General features: G+C 43.7%; 1 protein-coding gene across 1 annotated transcript in view; it reads left to right on the forward strand.

Moving 5' to 3' along the window:
* The window catches only part of polr3b (polymerase (RNA) III (DNA directed) polypeptide B), a 100,293-nt gene that overhangs the window by 19,716 nt on the left and 59,734 nt on the right, over positions 1-20,843 (forward strand). The window contains exons 9-11 of the mRNA XM_068050213.1: positions 2,237-2,345; positions 14,700-14,822; positions 15,257-15,373. Coding sequence (XP_067906314.1) covers positions 2,237-2,345; positions 14,700-14,822; positions 15,257-15,373 — 349 coding nt within the window. The remainder of the gene's footprint in view (positions 1-2,236; positions 2,346-14,699; positions 14,823-15,256; positions 15,374-20,843) is intronic.

Raw genomic sequence — 20,843 nt, forward strand, 5'->3', positions numbered from 1 at the left:
TTCCAAGGTGAGGGAGAGCCAGGTGAGGCATATTTTGGGGCAGAGTTGGAGGGAGATTTATTCTGCATCGAAGTGTGCAAAATCTGATCTGGGAGTACTTGATCCCTACGATTGATTCCCCAAACAGAAAGCATTCCATTCCCTTGTGCTAACAACCCTTACCTCAGTCCCACAATAATGCAAGTTAAAAATACCATTAAAGATTGATGTCTGTGAAGTGCTTTTTTTTTTTTGTTGAGGTTTTGGCGCCCACTGTGAGCTTGGCTGTGCTAAATGCACTGCTACATTACCCATGTTAGACTGTAGCCCCAGTGAGCAATTTGTACACGTAGTGAAGGAGAGCATCTTTAAGATTGCTTGGGTTTTGGACTTGGTTTTTATAAATAAAGCTGCAATTGAGTTGTGATTACATTTGGAAGTCTTGCACCATTTAGTGCAAATACATAGCTTTTAAACATTTACACCTCCCTTTGGGGCACCAGCAAGACAATAGAATGTTTTAACTAATAAAAGGTAGTAATCTGCTGACCTTTATTAAATGGATACTCTGCATTGACCAGGTGCTCTGGGAGTGATGGTGACTTTTTAAAAAAAAAAAAAATTTTCATGGGATGTGGGCATCGATGGCTCGGCCAGCATTTATTGCCCATCCCTAATTGTCCTCGAGAAAGTGGTGGCGAACTACCTTTTAGAATCGCTGCAGTCCATGTGGTGCGGGTATACCCACAGTGCTGTTAGGAAGGGAGTTCCAGGTTTTTGACCCAGCGACAGTGAAGGCACTGCGATATCGTTCCAAGTCAGGATGGTGTGTGACTTGGAGGGGAGCTTGCAGATGGTGCTGTTTTCATTAATCTGTTCCCCTTGTCCTTCTAGATGGAAGAGGTTGCAGGTTTGGAAGGTGTTGTCGAAGGAGGCTTGGCAGGTTTCTGCAGTGCATCTTGTAGATGGTACATACTGCTACCACTATGCACCGGTTGTGAAGGGAGTGAATGGTGAAGGTGGTGAATGGGGTGCCAATCAAGCAGGTTGTTTTGTCCTGGATGGTGTTGAGCTTCTTGAGTGTTGTTGGAGCTACACCCATCCAGGCAAGCGGAGAGTATTCCATCACATGCTTGACTTGTGCCTGTGTATAGTGGACAGACACTGGGAAGTCAGGAGATGTTACTCGCCGCAGAATTCCCAGCATCTGACCTGTTGAAGCCACAGTATTTATATGGCTACTCCACTTCAGTTTCTGGTCAATGATAACCCCCCAGGATGTTGATGGTGGGAGATTCAGCGATGGTAATGATGTTGAATGTCAAAGGGAGATGGTCATTGCCTGGCACTTGTGTGGCACAAATGTTACTTGCCACTTATCAGCCCAAGCCTGGATATTGTCCAGGTCTTGCCGCATGTGAGCACAGACTGCTTCAGTATCTGAGGAGTCACAAATGGTACTGAACATTGCAATCATCAACGAACATCTCCAGTTCTCACCTTATGATGGAGGGCAGGTCGTGATGAGGCAAGCAAAGATGGTTGGGCCCAGGACACTGCCCTCAGGAACTCCTGCAGCGATGTCCTGGGACTGAGATGATTGATCACCAACAACCAAAACCGTCTTCCTTTGTGCTCGGTATGACTCCAACAAGTAGCGAGAGATCCCCCTGATTCCCATTGACTCCAGTGCTCCTATGATGCCACATTTGATTAAATGCTGCCTTGATGTCAAGAGCAGTCACTCGCCCGACCTCATCTCACTCTACACTGACCAGTGGCACTGGGAGTGACGGTGGATTCTACACTGACCAGTGGCACTGGGAGTGACGGTGGATTCTGCACTGACCAGTGGCACTGGGAGTGACGGTGGATTCTGCACTGACCAGTGGCACTGGGAGTGACGGTGGATTCTGCACTGACCAGTGGCACTGGGAGTGACGGTGGATTCTGCACTGACCAGTGGCACTGGGAGTGACGGTGGATTCTGCACTGACCAGTGGCACTGGGAGTGACGGATTCTGCACTGACCAGTGGCACTGGGAGTGATGGTGGATTCTACATTGACCAGCGGCTCTGGGAGTGACGGTGGAGTCCGCACTGACCTTGTGTTGCATCGCAGAATAGAGTGCTGAGCTTTCCATGAAAATGTTTATACCATTTTCTAGACCAGCAGTTGAATTTCTTTATAACCTTCATTTACTCTGGAACATGCAATGAGCATAACCTTAATAACAGAAATCTGCTCAATTTGTAGCTCTACGCACGAGAAGAAAAGTAGAACCAATCTCGTCGTGAAGCAAGGGAGGTACTACCTGCGACACAACACTCTGTCAGAAGACATCCCCATTGCAATAATATTCAAGGTGATAATTTAAGAGCTTCATGTGCTCCCACCATGAGGGAGAGTTTTAAATGATACATTTTTGTATTTCGAGAGAATGGCCAAGTGTAAATTGTTTCTGCTTCATGAAAAACCCTCTGATTGATTGGAAATAAAACTACTAGAGTTTAAATTCCAAAATGTAGATAAATTCACTCTACTCGGAGTAACTTTAAACCAGTTTTAGTTAGTTTAGTTTAGAGATACAGCACTGAAACAGGCCCTTCGGCCCACCGAGTCTGTGCCGACCATCAACCACCCATTTATACTAATCCTACACTAACTCCATATTCCTACCACATCCCCACCTGTCCCTATATTTCCCTACCACCTACCTATACTAGGGACAATTTATAATGGCCAATTAACCTATCAACCTGCAAGTCTTTGGCATGTGGGAGGAAACCGGAGCACCCGGAGGAAACCCACGCAGACACAGGGAGAACTTGCAAACTCCACACAGGCAGTACCCAGAATTGAACCCGGGTCGCTGGAGCTGTGAGGCTGCGGTGCTAACCACTGTGCCGCCCAACCATTGGTTCACTAAATTGCATCCCACTGGGAACTGCATTTCTGATTGGTTGAGTGGATGGTGGAGAACTGATTTGAACTTTTACCCTCTTGTGAAATAAAGATGAAAAGCTACAAAAACACAGGTCAGCTAGTATCTGTAAAAAGATGGGTATGACATTGAGGCAGAACAGATTGGAGGGGCTGTATGGCCGCCTCCTGTACCTTCAGATGTCTGATGAAGGGACCTCGGCAGCGTGTCTTTTCTCTTTACAGGTAAAGGCTAACCTGCTGTGTATTTCCCACACTTTCTCTATTTGTTTGTTTGAATCACTCCCTTCATGTGTGCTGGAATAAAAGAACTAAAGGTTCAGGGTGAGAGTGATGCTGTGGCTTGTGTGCGAAATCTAGTCTACAGTGTCCATGCATACGAGGAGTCGCACAGTGAGTGGAAGTGTAATTTTATACTTGTCCACCTTAGACTTCAGAATGTAGGCACAGGAGGTGGCCATTCAGACCCTCGAGCCTGTTCACCATTCAGTGAGATCATGGCAGACCTATGTCTTAACTCCATCCACGAGCCTTGCATCCATGTCTTTTTATAAACTTGTCTAGTAAAAAATCTGTTTATCTCAGAGTTAAAAGTATTAATTGAGCTATCATCTACTCTGCTTTGTGGGAGAGAATTCTATACTTTCACTGCCCCTTGCATTAAGAAGCTGTTTTTATTCGTTCATGGGAAATCAGCATTGCTGGCAAGGCCAGCATTTATTGTCCTTGAAAAGATGGTGGTGAATTGCTGCTTTGAACTGCTGCAGTCCTTGGGGTGTAGGGACAAGTGCTGTTAGGGAGGGAGTTACAGGATTTTGACCCAGCGACAATGAATGAACAATGATATGATTCCAAGTCAGGATGGTGTGTGGCTTGGAGGGGAACTTGCAGGTGGTGGTGTTCCCATGCATCCCCTGTCCTTGTCCTTCTAGGTGGTAGAAGTCACTGGTTTGGAAGCTGCTGTTGGAGCCTTGGCAAATTGGTGTAATGCATCTTGTAGATGATGCACACTGCTGCCACTACGTGCTGGTAGTGGGGGGAATGAATGTTTAAGGTAGTGGATGCGGGTGCTGATCACCAGGCTGCGTTGTCCTGGATGATCATCTTGAGTGTTGGAGCTGCACCCATCCAGGCAAGAGGAGAGTATTCCATCACACTCCTGACTTGTGCCTTGTATATAGTGGACAGGCATTGGGGAGTAAGGAGGTGAGTTACTCGCCACAGAGTTCCCAACCTCTGATCTGCGCTTGTAGCCACTGGCTGGTCTAGTTACGCTTCTGGTCAATGGTTTCCTAACTTGTCTCCTGAATATCCTGGCTTAGATTTTAAGATTAATGTTCCTTTGTCCCAGACTCCCCCACCAGTGGCACATGTTTCTCTCTATCGATCCTATCAATTCCTTTCAAAATCCTTAATCAAATCGCCTTTCTATATTCCAGAAGTTAGGGGATGGCAAAAATATTCTTGTAATGTCTGAACATTGAGAGATTTTAAAAGAGTCTGAGCCATCTTCACTCTCTCTCCCTTTCTCCCACCAATGATTCAATGAGCAGATTCACTGCATGCTGACTAGCAAAGCTCCAGGTTAAAGCACTGATCTGTCTTAGTTAGGTAGCAGTAAGGAGAGGGGTTTAGGGTCAGACTCGCCTGTCAGTCTTTATGGTAGGGTAGCTTTTTGACACTCACCTGGCCGCGTGAAGAATACGGATTGTGAGGAGTTGGAAGTCCTGTAGAGGTGTACCTCAGCAGGGGGCACTGCCTGCAGGAGATATAAGGAAGAAAATTACATAGCATTTACAACACAGAAACAGGGCATTTAGTCCAACAGGTCTGTCCTGGTGTTTATGCACCATGTTATGATCGAGGCGGGAGGAGTGCACTTCCAATTCAGTCCCACTTGTCCACAAGTCACAACATAACTATAAATTTTCCCACTTACCAAAACAGCCAATTAGATACTCTGTCTCCAGAATAAAGCACACCAACCAGGTTTCTTTAATAAATAACAAAAATTATCCATTTATTATAAACCAAGTCTTAACCAATAATGAAGTAAATATATGTGAATTGAGATATTAAACCCCTGTATTCTTATCCTAGCCCTCACGCACATGCACATACATCTAAAAACTGGTTAACCGGGGGGAATAAAGGGGATTTTTGTTTACGGCTGTTACAAAGAAATAGAAGGAATAAAAAAGATCTCGGTCTGAAAAGATATGGAAGGAAGTCCTTTGTTTTGGCGAGATGTCCCAAAGTCGAATAGTTGGCTACCATTAGGAATCTTTCTAGGCGAGGTTGATGAACAGTCTGTTTGGTAGGCGTTCAAAGAAATTCAACTGCAGAAGGCTTCACTTAAGTCTTACAAATGGTGTCCAGCAGCAAAGGTGTCAGTTCTCAAATTCGATGCAAAGTCCTGTTTAAAGATGCAAGGTTTCTGCAAGCATTCAGGATGTCTTCAAAATACAGGGGGCAACAGTACAACTTCATACAAGCTTTTGCTTTTCGAGAACGGGGATTCTTTAAAGAAAGGTAATAGTTGTCTGGTTTTTCTTCTGATCTCCTGGCAGGTCCATATGCAGATTCTAACAGTCTCCTTTTAGTCCAAAAACAGCATCTTTTAACAGTTCAAAGTGAAACCAAAACTTTTTTCCAGGCAAGTCCCATGCTAATCCTAAATTCTCTTGTCACGACAAAATAGCTCTTAAGTCAAACCCCCTGTGATGTTTACTTGATTTTACTGGTCAACTTTTGCTGAACTTCCTTTCAAAAAAACACCCAAGGGTTGACCTCTTCAGTTTAAAAATATATGGAAACTCTCGTAACAACTACATGAGCTTCCTCCCAGACTATTTAATTTAACCCTATAACACACCAAGACCAGCTTTGTCAGAATGAAGGACTTGTTAATATCAAAGAAACTGACCCTGAATCTTAGGAAAAGAATGCTGAGGTGCTACATTTTGTCATCTATGTTTTATGTCTCGGAGACATGGGGCAACAAACAAAGAGACTATTGATAAACTGTATTCGAGATGTAGACATATCTGAGGATGCTCTGCATATCTTATACAGACAGACTAATGAAGTGCTGGAAATTGCTGGAGAAAAGAGGAAATTAGTGCATAACATTAGAGAGAGAAAGATACAATATTTTGGTCACATCATTAGAGCAAAAGGTAGACAATTATTGTAAGGAAAGATCAATGCAAATCGTAGGAAAGAAGCAGAGAAGAAAATGGATGACCGATATAATGGACTGGATGCAGTTGACCTATGCAGAATATGTAAGGACAGCACAGGACAGACGGAGATGGAGATCCCTAACAGTCAACCTTCTGGGAAGAAGATGACTCGAATGAAGGATTAACATACTGAGAATGAATTTTTAAAAAAGTTACCTGAAACTAAGATTTTGTGCATATTCATTTCCATAATCAATGACTGTGTGCTGATTTGAGAGAAGATGTGATTTTCTATTTAATATAATGGAAATTAGGGTCAGCATTTTGAATAGTGGAATGATGCCCATTATTTTCACCAGAAGAGCTGCTGCGGGTGATTCGTATCAAGACTTTTACAAGGATGATGCCAGAACTGAGAGGTTATGACTATCAGGAAAGATTGAACAGGCTGGGGCTGTTTTCTCTGGAAAAGAGAAAACTGAGGGGTGACCTGATGGGAAGTCTTTTAAAGTTAAGAATGGGTTCGATAGGGTAGATGAATAGATGATGTGGGCAAGATCAGAAGTTGTGGCCACAAATATAAGTGAGGCACCAATAAATCCAATTGGGAATTCAGAGGAAACCTCTTTACCCAGAGTGTGGAACTCGCTACCACTTGGAATAGTTGAGGTGAATAGCATTGATGTACTTAAAGGTTAGCTAGATAAATACATATGGGAGAAAGGAATAGAAGGACGTGCTGATAGGATGAGATCAAGAGGTTTGGAGGGAAGCTCATGTGGTTCAGTCAACACTGGCAAAGACTAGTTGGGCATATCGTCTGTCTCTATTTCAGTACCTTCTATGTAATAGACCTGATTTGCTTTTCTCACTACAATCACATGTCTGATGGTCACAGTGACATTTCTCAACAACACCACCTTGTATTTAGCACCTTAATGTAGTAACACTTCCCAAGGTGCTTCACAGGAGTGTTCGAAAACAAAATTTGATACCAAGCTCCACAAGGAGACATTAGGGCAGAGACCATAAAGGTTGGTCAAAGAGATAGGTTTTAAGGAGCGTCTTAAAGGAGGAGAGAGGTAGAGAGGTGTCAGGTTTAGGGAGGGAGCTCGAGAGCTTGGGGCCCAGGCAAGTGAAGGCACACAGCTGCCAATTGTGGAGGGATTTAAATCAGGAATGTGCAAGAAGTCCGAGGTCACAATAATTCCCAAATCCCTGTCCTGTCAGGTTGCTCTGTTCAGTGCCGACTCTCAGTTTTTGGGTCCTTACTCCCAAAACCATTTTTACATTTGTCTATATTGAATTACATTGACCCAGTTTCCCAAAAAGCCCCCAAGTTCCTCTGAATCCCATTACAATTTTTTGCCACTCACTCAGCCTCCAGTTGTAGTGTCATCTACAGACTCCAATCATGTTTCAATATAGTCAGCCATGTCACATGTTGGAAAAGGCAAAGTTCCTAAAACCAATCTACTTGTAACTCTTTTACATTCCTTTCAATGGTTGACTGATTTTTAGCCAGATACCAACACGCCACCTGTTCCCGTTGCAGGACTGCCCAATTAATCTTGTGAAATGCCTTTTTGAAAATCTTAAATTTAGAACGTTCACTGGATTCTCTGGCCCACATTGACTATCACTGGGGGAATACAGTATGCTAGTTAAGCGTGCCAACCGTTTCTCGAGTCCATGCTGTCTGTCCTATTATGCAACTGGTGGTTCACCATTGTTAAGCAAATAAATCCCTTTAATTAAAAGAGATTTCCCTAAAACTGATTGACCTGTAGTTTCAATTATATTTTTTGGGCTCCTTATATGGAATAGTTATTGTCACTTTCCAGTTTTCCAGGTACCTCCTAAATCTGGTGAATTTTAAAACTTTGTGAATTTCTATCGTCATTTTCCTTCAAACATGATTATCCTTTAGAACATGTTTTTGTGTATTTATATACTGCCTTTCATGACCTCAGGATGTCCCATAATGCTTTACTACAGTTTGAAGTGCAGTCACTGTTGTGATGTTGGGAAGTGTTGCTTTAACCTCTTTTCAATTATGCATTGCCTTTCTGCTCTTTGCAGCAATCTGATCCCTTACCGTGTAAAGACAGACATGGGGTTTTCTGTTTGACAGCTTGCTCTTTTCTTCTGATCTGATCTCTGTTCCCTGTGATTATTTTTGAGTGGACAGGTGCCACCTCTTTGTGCGTACGTTTGAAAAACTCTTTGGTGACCTGGTGAAATTGATCCAGATTCATTTTGGATAAATGGTGGAACTGACTCTGGATCCTTTCTAATACCTGTGACTCTGAAAGATCGATTGCTTTAATCAAATACCTGAGAAACCAGCAGGAGCCTGCCATGACAGTGTAACACCTGCTGGAACAGCAGTGACCCCCCAGCTCTTAACCTGTCCAATCCCTTAACTCAGCTGTGTAGTTTTTGTTTCTTGGTTAATTTGAAAAATCCCTTGAGATGTTCCCTTCAGTTATTTACCAGGAGAGGGCAGAGGTTTCCCATGATACAAAGGACCCTGGTGCTATTTGCGAATGGTAATGCCGGTGTGGGAAGACTATACTTCTCTAAGCTATTGTACTGAGTCTCTTGTCAACCCTGTCTTTTTCTCTTGCTTGGTCTCCGCTTAGAGACCCAGAGCAGTGGTTTACTGCCAGTAATGGTGAATTTTCATTGAAGCTGTCATACTCTCTCTCCTGTATTTCCTTGTATAGTTCTGCAATCCGTGTAACCTGCTGCGCGCTCAGTTTGGGATCACCGCTTGATGCACAGCAAAGCAGGCACCGTTTCTGCTTGCGCATCTGTCAACTGCATGAGGCTGACTGCCAAGGTAACAATGAAGTTTGATCATTTAAATCAATCTGCGTGCTCTCATTGGCCTATTCCCAGCCCCTGTGGTCTCTCCAGGCAGCAGAGTTTCGCAATGCACAGGAGATGAAAATGAGGGGAGTTGGAGGAGGAAAGAAAATAACAAGAGAGCAAAAATAATGGGAGGAGACGATTGGCTCCTTTGAAGACCTGGTGAAACAGAGCCATTTGAGGGATACATATTGGTCTGGATACTGGGGAGAGCTCCCCTGTTCTTCAGATAGTGGCCACGGGATCTTTTACATCCACCTGAGAAGGCAAAGGGGGCCTCAGTTTAAGGTCTTATCTGCAAGATGGCAACTCCGACAATGCAGTACTCCCTCAGTACTGCACTGGGAGTGCCAGATTTTGTACTCAATTCTCTAGAGTATAGCTCATAACCTTCTGATTCTGAGGCAACAGTGCTGTCCAATGAATCAGGGCTAACACCTCAAGTGCAGTGTAGTGCAATATCTGTCAGTCTGTGTCTTGACTGCAGCTTTGCTGCTGTTTTTTATTTTTCTCCTGCAAAAATCTTTATATCCTGTTTGAGTGAATGTTGGATCAGAAAAATAAATTTTCTGTCACTTTGAACTGGTCAGTTTGATGTGATTGCGTCATTTATGTAAATATCTGGTAAAGTTCCATAGTGATGCAAGGTACTTACCATTGATGTGAAATTTTGACACAGACCTGTTTGCCCCCAGTCTCTCTTGTCACGCTGGGCCCCCACCTGCCAAGAGGCATAGTAATTTCGCCATATTAACATAAAAATTTCAAATTGTTGCTGGGGAGAAGAGAAGGGCTGCCAGACTTGGATGGAGGACATTTACATACCAATAGGGTCAAGAGAGGTTACTTCCCTTATCCAATTTAATTCACAATAGACTTTGAGCATCAGACATTGAAGATGAGTGAGCTCAAATTTCAGGATGAAATTCAGGCTGGTAGCCGAATCCACAAACAGACGTGGTCAGATCAGCTGGTCATGTGACTAGCCCTCTTGGCAACCTGGTTTTTCTGAATTGCACAAACAGTTTAAACTGAGAAAGACTGTTTGCTCCTGGACTAAGAAGATCTCTCCTGTCTGCTCCCATCTCTTCCTCACAAGCCTCTGAATCCACTGAAGACACATGAACCCCAAGAGAGAAAAGTCTCCTACATCGCGCAAGGTTTAAGAAGAATACTGGGCCCCAATGAAAAGCAAGATTACCTACAATCAAGGACTGTACAGTGTGCTCGAAGAACTGTAACAAAAACTCTTCAGATATTGCCTTAAACTTTTCCACTTTATTTTTCTTCTCTTCTTCTGTCACTATTTGCATGTGTGTATTGTGTATGCATGCTAGCATGGGCACGTCGTGTATCTGTAGGAGTCAACTGAATTAGAGTTTAAGTTTAATAAATTTCAACTTTTCTTTAAGCCTAAGAAAACCTATTTGTGCTAGTTTCTTTGCCTTATAACTGGAAAGCAGTAAACAAGGATTCACCAAAGGGGAGCTAAAAGCACAGTGTGTTTAAAATTAATCCCTGTTACGGTAAGAGCAGGTGAAGGCTGACAGAGACCCCTAGACACCTTTCTCACCTGGTCGCAACACTGAACACTCATTCAAAGTAATCCACCTTTGTTCTGCTGCTAGGGGCCTCTGTGGGAATTTTTTCGCACTTGTATTAATGTGGCAGAGTTCCAGATAAGCCTGTACATGGAGTGTTTCAGGGCCATCTGGAAACGACAATGAGCTGCACCCGCTGACTGCCATCCTGCAGGGCTAGCTCCTGTGAAAATTCCACGAAACCAGTTTAGCATTTTCATAGTTTCACGCTGGCTTCAAAAAGTGTATTCTTGTTGCTGAACAGCTTGGCACTAGGTGAGAAGTTGTAAAATAGTTCATACTTGGCAGTGCAATGTGTTAACTGGGCAGATATGACGAACACTTCACAAAGCAGTGTCTCAGTTAAATTTGCATTTTTGATCATCTTGATTCTCATTGCTGCAGCGAGTAAAGTGGATCATTATTTCCTCAAGCTCGGACTATAGATTTGCTGAATCTGACTTGGAAGTATCCATCTGTTTTGCGGTGCTTTCAAATTTTGTTAATTTTGTTTTATGTTTTATTTCAACTTTACCTGTGCGGAAACCATTTTGAGCCGTGCAGTTCCTTCAGCTGGCATGGGCTTGATTCCATTCTTCTACCAGGTTGGTGCCAATGACACTTCATGACCTGATGTTGGGAGGGAGCAGCATAGTTTCACGATCAACTGCTGGGAAGTGCCCGAAGGGGCAGGAGCAGGCCACTCAGCTTCTCAAACGTCTTGCGTTAGATTGTGGCTGATCTGTACCTCGACTCCCATTTAGGAACATAGGACTGAGGTGCAGCCGTAGGCCATTCGCCCCTTCAAACCTCTGCCATTCAATAAGATCATGGCTGATCTGGTTTGGTCTCGACTTCACTTTCCTGTCTGATGCCATAATCCTTAACTCCCATGTCTGTCAAAAATCTATCTAACTCAGCCTTGAATGAATTCAATGACCCAACCTCCACTGCTTTCTGGGGAAGAGAATTCCACAGACTAACTACCCTCAGTGGGAAAAATTCTTCCCATCTCCGTCTTAAAAGGGAGACCTGTTATTTTTAAACTCTGTCCCTTATTTTAGTCTCCCCCAAAAGAGGAAACATCCTCCTGCTATCCACTCTATCCAGTCCCCTCAGGGTCTTGTATGTTTCAATAAGATCACCTCTCATTCTTCTATACTCCAATGGGTAAAGGCCCATCCTGTCCAACCTTTCTTCATAAACCCTTCATCCCTGAAATGAGTTGAGTGAACCTTCTCTGACCTCCTTCAAATGCAATTATTTCCTTTCTCAAATAAGGAGACCCACATCTGTGGTACAAGTGTACAGTTTTAGTCTCACCAAGGTCCTGTACAGCTGCAGTGAAACTTCCAAAGTTCAGTTCCGAAGAAGGGTCACTGACCCGAAATGTTAACTCTGCTTCTCTCTCCACAGATGCTGCCAGACCTGCTGAGTATTTCCAGCATTTCTTGTTTTTATTTCAGGTTTCCAGCATCCGCAGTATTTTGCTTTTATTGCAGTAAAACTTCCCTACTTTTATACCCTATTCCCCTTGCAATATACACCAACATTCATTTGCCTTCCTATTCATTTGCTGTACCTGCATAATAGCTTTTTTGTGATTCCCCACCTTTGATCCATGATCCCTTAATAACTTTCCCTAACAAAAGTCTGTCGCGCTCAGTCTTGAAAGCTCCAATTGGCCCAACCTCCACAGTCCTTTGGGGGCGATAGTTCCAGATTTCCACTAGCCTTTGTGTGGAAAAAGTGCTTCCTGATTTCACTCCTGAGCGGCTGCTGATCTTTGCAGGGAGATAGACTTTAAACAAATTGTATCCATTCACCTCATTAGAACAGGAGGAGGCCATTCAGCCCTTCTAAACTAGTCCGCCATTTAATTAGATTGTAGCTGATCTGCACCTCATCTGCACCTTTGACTCCATATCCCTTTGTATTCTTACCTAACAAAAATCTTATCAGTCTGTCTTCAAAATTTGAATTGACCCTCAACCTCCAAAGCTTTTTGGAGGGGAGAGTTCCAGATTTCTGTTACCCTTTGTGAAGAAGTACTTCCTGACATCATCCCTGAACAACCTAGCTCTAATTTTAAGGTTATGGCCCTTGTTCTGGACTGCTGTCTCGCTCTTTTTTTCCCTCCTGCCCACTGCACTCGAGCAAATCCTTTCATCATTTTAAACCCTTCAGTCTGCCCTTTGAGCGTTCAGTGTGTCTTGTGGCACTTCATCTGGTAGGTTTACTGAGAATGAGCAGCTCTTATTGCTGATTATGTTCAGCAGTGTTTTGGTCAGGCACTTAGTGATTGAACTGAATGATCAGCGGTTGAGAAGCAAGGACACTGGTTGCTCCGGCCTGATTTTCACCTGATTGCTAAACGTACAGAGAAGATGGTTGTAAATTAAAGTATATGGGGTGTAATCCCAGTGAACAACTGGAAAATTGTCCACAACCCAAACTAGTTTGATGTGAATTTCCACAATTGACAAGGACGCCTGTTTAGAAAGTGCAGTTATCTTGCAATCTGTTTTTTTCCAGTTTGAATAATCAGGCAGCATGTGAAGTACTGCTTGGGGTTGGACTGCTCCACCTGTTAGAAGAAATGGAAGAGTGAATCACTCCATCCTTTTGCTATTGTGTAGAATTGGGGGAACAAAGCCAAAAGAATAATCTAGTAGACAATGCTCTTTATAGAATCATAGTAACTTACAGCAGAGAAGGGGGTCATTTTAATGGCATTACGATCTCTGAATTTCCCACTATCAACATCCTGCGGGTTACCATTGACCAGAAACTGAACTGCAGTAGCCGTATAAATACTGTGGCTACAAGAGTAGGTCCGAGGCTAGGAAACCTGCGGCACGTATCTCATCGCCTGACTCCCCAAAGCGTGTCCACCATCTACAAGGCACCAGTCAGGAGTGTGATGGAATACTCTCCACTTGCTTGGGTGGGTGCAGCTCCAATAAGACTCAAGAAGCTCGACACCATCCGGGACACAGCCGCCCACTTGATTGGCACCCCATCTACAAACATTCACTCCCTCCACCACCGACGCACAGTGGCAATAGTGTGTGCCATCTTCAAGATGCACTGCAGCAATGCACCAAGGCTCCTTAGACAGCACCTTCCAAATCCGTGACCTCTACCACCTAGAAGGACAAGGGCAGCAGATGCATGGGAACACCACCACCTGCAAGTTCCCCTCCAAGCCACATACCATTCTGACTTGGAACTATATCGCCGTTCCTTCACTGTCGCTGGGTCAAAATCCTGGAACTCCCTTCCTAACAGCACTCTGGGTATACCTACCCCGCGTGGAGTGCAGCGGTTCATGAAGGCGGCTCACTACCACCTTCTCGAGGGCTATAAATGCTGGCCAAGCCAGCGATGCCCACATCCTATAAACGAATAAAGAAAAAAAATTTGGTGCATTGTGTCTGCACTGGCTCTTTGAAAAAGCAGTCGTGCTTCATCCCATATCCCTGCTTTTTGTCCGTAACCCTGAGAGCTCCTCATCCTCATCTATGTGGCCAACTCCCTTTTAAAGCTATTGATGGGCTGTACCACCTTTTCAAGTAGAGTGTTCCAAATCCTGGCAAGTCTGAGTGAAAACATTTCTCATCCGGATCTTTTGCCAGTGATTTTGAATCTTTGACCTCTTTTTGATCCACTCATAGAAGGAATATTTTTTCTCTATCTACTCTAAGAAAACCTATCATCTTGAAAAATCCTTTACATTTTGATGCTGAAGTCCTGTGACAGTTCACTTGAACCCAGTGTTTTTGATTCAATCGCAGGTGATTTGTGTCTTTTTCTAGTTTTATTATTTATATTTTTTGGCTTTAAACAGAGGATTGTAATTTATGGTCAAGACTGAAATGCTGTTTTCTGAAGTGAGTATGAGATCCCTCATCACCCACGCATGCACCCTTATTAATTTGTGGATACCTTAAAGGTAGTAGGTATTGATTGAGTCTAATAGCACTTCCTTGCCGAAGCCAGATGGCAAAAAGTATGAGAGAAACACCAATCCCAGCTCTGAATTCATGCAACCAACAATATCTCATTAGCATAAGCAAATGTTACTGTGCCGACTGGAAATGCTAATATTGCTGGTGTCTGTCACTTCTATTGTAGGCGATGGGGGTAGAGAGCGATCAAGAGATTGTGCAGATGATTGGTACAGAGGACCCTGTGATGTCTGCCTTCGCTCCGAGCCTGGAAGAGTGTCAGAAGGCTCAGATCTTCACACAGATGCAGGTGTGCCTTTTAATGAAATAAACCCCAGTCACTTCAGTGTATGTTTAAAAATCCAGCGTGCATGCCTGTCTGTATAGCCAGCTGTCCAAACAGTGAAAACACAGACTCCCGGACTTGAATTAAGTCCTAATGTACAAGTGTATGATTCTTTACTTTTGCTCGTTGTGTTTTCATGATTTAGCAAATGTGAGCATAACCAATCCCAGCATCGTCCAGTGTGCCATGACACTGTAGTTCAAAGTCAATGCTAATTTGCTTCCTAATATGTAAAATGAAGATTGTTTGATAAAATTCTGTAAGTATAGTAAGTGAAAGGATTGCTATTAATTTAGACATTGTTAATGAAGAGATAGTTCTCATGTCTAGTTAATGTAGAAGTGAGGCTGTGAAATATTTCATTCAGCATGGCTCAGCTCCTTCCCTCTGACTTGCAGGCATTGAAGTACATTGGGAATAAAGTGCGCAGGCAGAGAATGTGGGGAGGACCGAAGAAAACCAAGATGGAAGAGGCCCGGGAGCTGCTTGCATCAACCGTACTTACCCATGTGCCTGTAAGCATTGCGCCAGGCTGGAGCTGGCTAGTTGTGCAGTACTTGTATTTGCTTATACAATCCACGCCACTTAGAGCGGGTGAACTGCTGTTACTGCAATTCACCTGCCATCCACAATGAACTGTAAAACTATCAGAAGCATTGGAGAAGGTGCAAAAAAGATTTACAAGGAAGATACCAAAGCTGAGAGGTTATATCTATCGGAAAAGATTGTACAGGCTGGGGATCTTTTCTCCAGGAAGGAGATGGCTGAGGGGTGACCTGATAGAGGCCTTTAAAATGACAAAAGGATTTGATAGGATAGTTGCAGAGAAAATGTGCCCAATTGTGGGGGAGATGAAAACTCGAGGCAATAAATATTAGATAAATAAGTAATAAAAACTTCAATCATGAATTCAGGAGAAATGTCTTTACTCAGAGTGGTTCAAATGTGGAAATTGCTACCACATGGACTGGTTGAGGTGAATAGCATAGATGCATTTAAGGGGCAGCTAGTTAAGTACATGAGGGAGAAAGGAATAGAAGGATATGCTGATGAGGTTCGATGAAGAGGGGTTGGCGAAGACTCTTTATTTATTTATTTAGAGATACAGCATTGAAACAGGCCCTTCAAGTCTGTGTGTGGAACATAAACGCACATGTAGACCAGTTGGGCCAAATGTCCTGTTTCTGTGCTGTACGTTCTATGTAATAAATTGTAGGTAAGAGACATTAGCTCCCAGATCCCTTTCAGAGGATTGAGTGTTAACTGTTTGGATTTGGATATTTGGATTTTGTACCCGGGCGGTGGGGGGTGGGTGGTGTTTGTAAACGATTAAACCGCTAAAGCAGTACAGCACAGACTTGCTTTCAGACCCAGGACACTGCCGTCACATGGGTTTCCTCTGTTGCCCTTGGCACAATATGAAGCTTGGCCTTTCACCTGTTCCTATTAACTATATTGCATGAAAGCAGCCCTGAGCATCAGTAATTGGATCAGTCACTTCCTGAAGGAACAATGTCTGTAATTTTAGAAAATGTAAATTGGCTTGTTTGCTGCGATTAATATGATGTAAGCTGCACCTTTGTAATCGACTCCTGCAGTGATGGTAAATGGATAGCGTCATACTCGCGATATTCTCTCGATTATCGTGGATGGCGTAAGTGGTGACGACTGGAGCAAGCCTGCCAGTATCTGTTCAGCTTTAAATAAAAACAGATAGTGCTGGAATAACACAGCAGATGGGTTCATTTTTCGGACGGAGGTCTGATAGCCGTGATTCAGATGGCAACACTCTCTCCTCTGAGTCAGAACATTGTGGGTTCAGGTCCCACTCCAGGACTTGACCACAAAAATCAAGGCTGACATTCTTAGCACTAAGCTTTTTCTTCAGTTTAGTTTAGAGATACAGCACTGAAACAGGCCCTTCGGCCCACCGAGTCTGTGCCGACCATCAACCGCCCATTTATACTAATCCTACACTAATTCCATATTCCTACCACATCCCCACCCTGTCCCTATATTTCCTTACCACCTACCTATACTAGGGGCAATTTATAGTGGCCAATTAACCTATCAACCTGCAAGTCTTTTGGCTGTGGGAGGAAACCGGAGCACCCGGAGGAAACCCACGCAGACACAGGGAGAACTTGCAAACTCCACACAGGCAGTACTCAGAATTGAACCCGGGTCGCTGGAGCTGTGAGGCTGCGGTGCTAACCACTGCGCCACTGTGCCGCCCAAGTGCTGCACTCTCGGAGGTACCGTTTCTCGCATGAGATGTTAAATTGAGGCCTCGTCTGCCCCCTCAGATGAATGTAAAAGATGAACAAAGGAGAGCAGGGGAGTTATTCCCAGTGTCCTGGTCAATATTTATCCCTCAATCAACATCACTAAAAACATTATCTGGTTGTTGTCGCATTGCTGTTTGTGGAAGATTGCTGTGTGCAAATTGGCTGCTGCATTTTCTACATTACAACAGAGTCTATACTTCAGAATCACTTCTTTGGCTGTGAAGCGCTTTGAGACATCTGGTGGTCATGAAAGGTGCTATATAAATGCAAGTTTTTTTTTACAGTATTAATGAAGGCTGGTTGCCTTAGCTGATCCTATGCACAAGTCATTTCCGATGCTAAGTGAAGTCCCTTTGTCAGGACGGATGAAGCTTGAGGAAGAGACTCCATCTGAAATGCTCACCTGTCCTTTGTTGTCTGCTGTGTTTTCAGAATTTTCTGCTTTTGTTTCAGATTTTGGGGCGGCGCAGTGGTTAGCACCGCAGCCTCACAGCTCCAGGGACCCGGGTTCAATTCTGGGTACTGCCTGTGCGGAGTTTGCAATTTCTCCCTGTGACCGCGAGGGTTTTCGCCGGGTGCTCCGGTTTCCTCCCACAGCCAAAGACTTGCAGGTCATAGGTAAATTGGCCATTGTAAATTGCCCCTAGTGCAGGTAGGTGGTAGGGAATATGGGATTACTGTAGGGTTAGTATAAATGGGTGGTTGGTCGGCACAGACTCGGTGGGTCAAAGGGCCTGTTTCAGTGCTGTATCTCAAAAATAAAATAAAAAATAAAATTTCCAGCATTTGAAGTTTTTTCTCTCTAGCATTAGTGAACTTCACTTTAAGGTGCACTTATATTAAGAAGACAGTTTAATCCTCTGCAAGTGAATATTTCAGAAGTGGATGTCAAAAGCACTTTGGACCCTTTTAACCATTTATTTTAATGGAAAAGCTAAACATAGCAAGTTTATAAAACAAGTGGATTAAATAACTAGCATCATTTCAGTTTGCAGTTCAAACTTGCTAAATCCTCTATCTAATATCTTAAAATGTGATGATACTCTCTCTTTTACTCCGCCAGTTTGACGGCACTATCAGTCTCCAGCTTTCACTTTTACAAGTCACTTGGTGACGTACCCTCTGGGTAAATATGTCTATATTTCAATCTCTCTATTGCACATGCTCTTTTTTTATTGGACTATTTCCCTGTGTGAGCAAAACAAAGCATCTTCGATGATTCAAATACCGAAGCCGTTTGCTTGCACATTGTGGACAATTCTGCAATGTGACAAATGTTCCCATAGTTACCCATTCTACCACCAATCAACAGCAGATTCCATTTAACCAATTAAAATGGACCCTGCACTTGGCCAAGACAACATGATTAAAGCAATAACTTTTTTAAAATCCCTTTGAAAATACTTCATATTGTCTTAGACTTCATGAAGTCAGCAGCATCTTAGTTCATGGTAAGTCACCTTCACTTTTATCACTGTTTAATGACTTTTCCTAGGGCGTATGTATAATAACGTAGTAAACAGTTTGAGGGTGGATAAGACCTTGGGTCCATCCAGCCCTCCTATCCCACAGTGTTTCCTTAAGCCTATCTAGCAGTCCTATCCATAGTATTCCCTGCAACCCATCTAGCCCCCTTACCCACAATGTTCCCATCAGCCCATCTAGCCCTCCTATCCCACAGCTTTTCCTTCAGCCCATCTAGCCCACCTATCCCACAGTTGTTCCTTTGTTCCATCTAGTTCTCCTCACCACAGTGTTCTCTTGGTGCATTTCTATTAATGCTGAATCTCATTTCTTGACTAGGACCTGCCTAGGGCAGCAGTCAGGAGCAGAAACCCAGCTGTTTGTTGATGCCCCTTCTCGAAGTTCAAGGACAGCACAGGCTAGCTGTGTTTCTCATCTGCCGTAGCGGTTGGTAGCGCAGATCAGAAATTGATTTTGGCTCACCTGCAGAGACCTTCATTAATTCCTTTGTTACCTATAGACTTAACTATTCCAATGCTCACCTGGCTGACCTCCCACCTGCCACCCTTTTGTAAACGTGAGCTGATCCAAAGCTCTGCTGTCCAAATCCTAACTTGTACCAAGTCCTGTTCACCCATCATCTCACTGACCTACATTGGCTCTTGGTCTGGCAATGCCTGGATTTTAATATTCTCATCCTCATGTTCAAATCCTCCCAAGGCCTGTCCCTTACTAATTTTTCTAACTCCTCCAGCCCTACAACCTGCTGAGATCTCTGCACACCTACAATTCTGGACTCTTGCGCATTCCTGATTTTCATTGTTCCACCATTGGCGACCATGAGATCAGCTGTCAGGGCCCTAAGCTCTGGGACTCCCTTCCTAACACTCTCCGCCTCTCTACCTCTCTGTCCTCCTATAAGATGCTCCTTAAAAGCTACCTTTCTGACCAAGCTTTTGTCACCTGTCCTAATATCTCCTTATGTGGCTCAGTCAAATTTTGGTTGATCGCGCTCTTGTAAAACTTCTTGGAACATATTACTGCGTTAAAGCAGTGCAAATTGTTGTTGCTTCATACAGCTTTGTGCTACATCTGCAGTACCTTTTATCCATTATGTCGAGGAAGGGCTATATCACTTCTCTAATTAAAAACCTGGGAACAGGTAGAGTACTTATGGAAGTGGCCCAAGGAATAGTGGATGCATTGGTCGTCATCTTCCAAGATTCTATAGACTCTGGAACAGTTCCTACAGATTGGAGGGTAGCTAATGTAACCCCACTATTTAAAAAGGGAGGTAGAGAGAAAGCAGGGAATTATAGACCAGTCAGCCTGATGTCAGTAGTGGGGAAAATTCTAGAGTCCATTATCAAAGATTTTATAGCAGAGCACTTAGAGAACACTGGTAGAATCGGGCAGAGTCAGCATGGATTTACGAAAGGGAAATCATGCTTGACAAATCTACTAGAATTCTTCGAGGATGTAACTAGTAGAATTGATGAGAGAGAGCCAGTGGATGTGGTTTATTTGGACTTTCAGAAGGCTTTCAACAAAGTCCCACATAAGAGTAGCATGTAAAATTAAAGCGCATGAAATTGGGGGTAGTGTATTGCGATGGATAGAAAATTGGTTGGCGGACAGGATGGCAGGCAGTGACTAGTGGGGTACCGCAGGGATCGGTGCTAGGACCCCAGCTATTCACAATGTATACTAATGATTTAGATGAGGGAACTAAATGTAATATCTCCAAATTTGCAGATGACACTAAACTGGGTTGGGAGGGTGAGGAGGATGCAGAGAGGCTTCAGGGTGATTTGGACAAGTTGAGTGAGTGGGCTAATGCATGGCAGATGCAGTATAATGTGGATAAATGTGAAGTTATCCACTTGTGTAGCAAAAACAAGAAGGCAGATTATTATCTGAATGGCTATAAACTGAGAGAGGGGAATATGCAGCGAGACCTGGGTGTTCTGGTACACCAGTCACTGAAGGTAAGCATGCAGGTGCAACAGGCGGTTAAAAAAAGCAAATGGTATGTTGGCCTTCATAGTGAGAGGATTCGAGTACAGGAGCAGGGATGTCTTGCTGCAATTATACAGGGCCTTGGTGAGGCCACACCTGGAATATTGTGTACAGTTTTGGTCTCCTTGTCTGAGGAAGGATGTTCTTGCTATAGAGGGAGTGCAGCGAAGGTTTACCAGACTGATTCCTGGGATGGCAGGACTGATGTATGAGG

Source organism: Heterodontus francisci, chromosome 18 (genome assembly GCF_036365525.1).
Source record: "Heterodontus francisci isolate sHetFra1 chromosome 18, sHetFra1.hap1, whole genome shotgun sequence".
NCBI lineage: Eukaryota > Metazoa > Chordata > Chondrichthyes > Heterodontiformes > Heterodontidae > Heterodontus > Heterodontus francisci.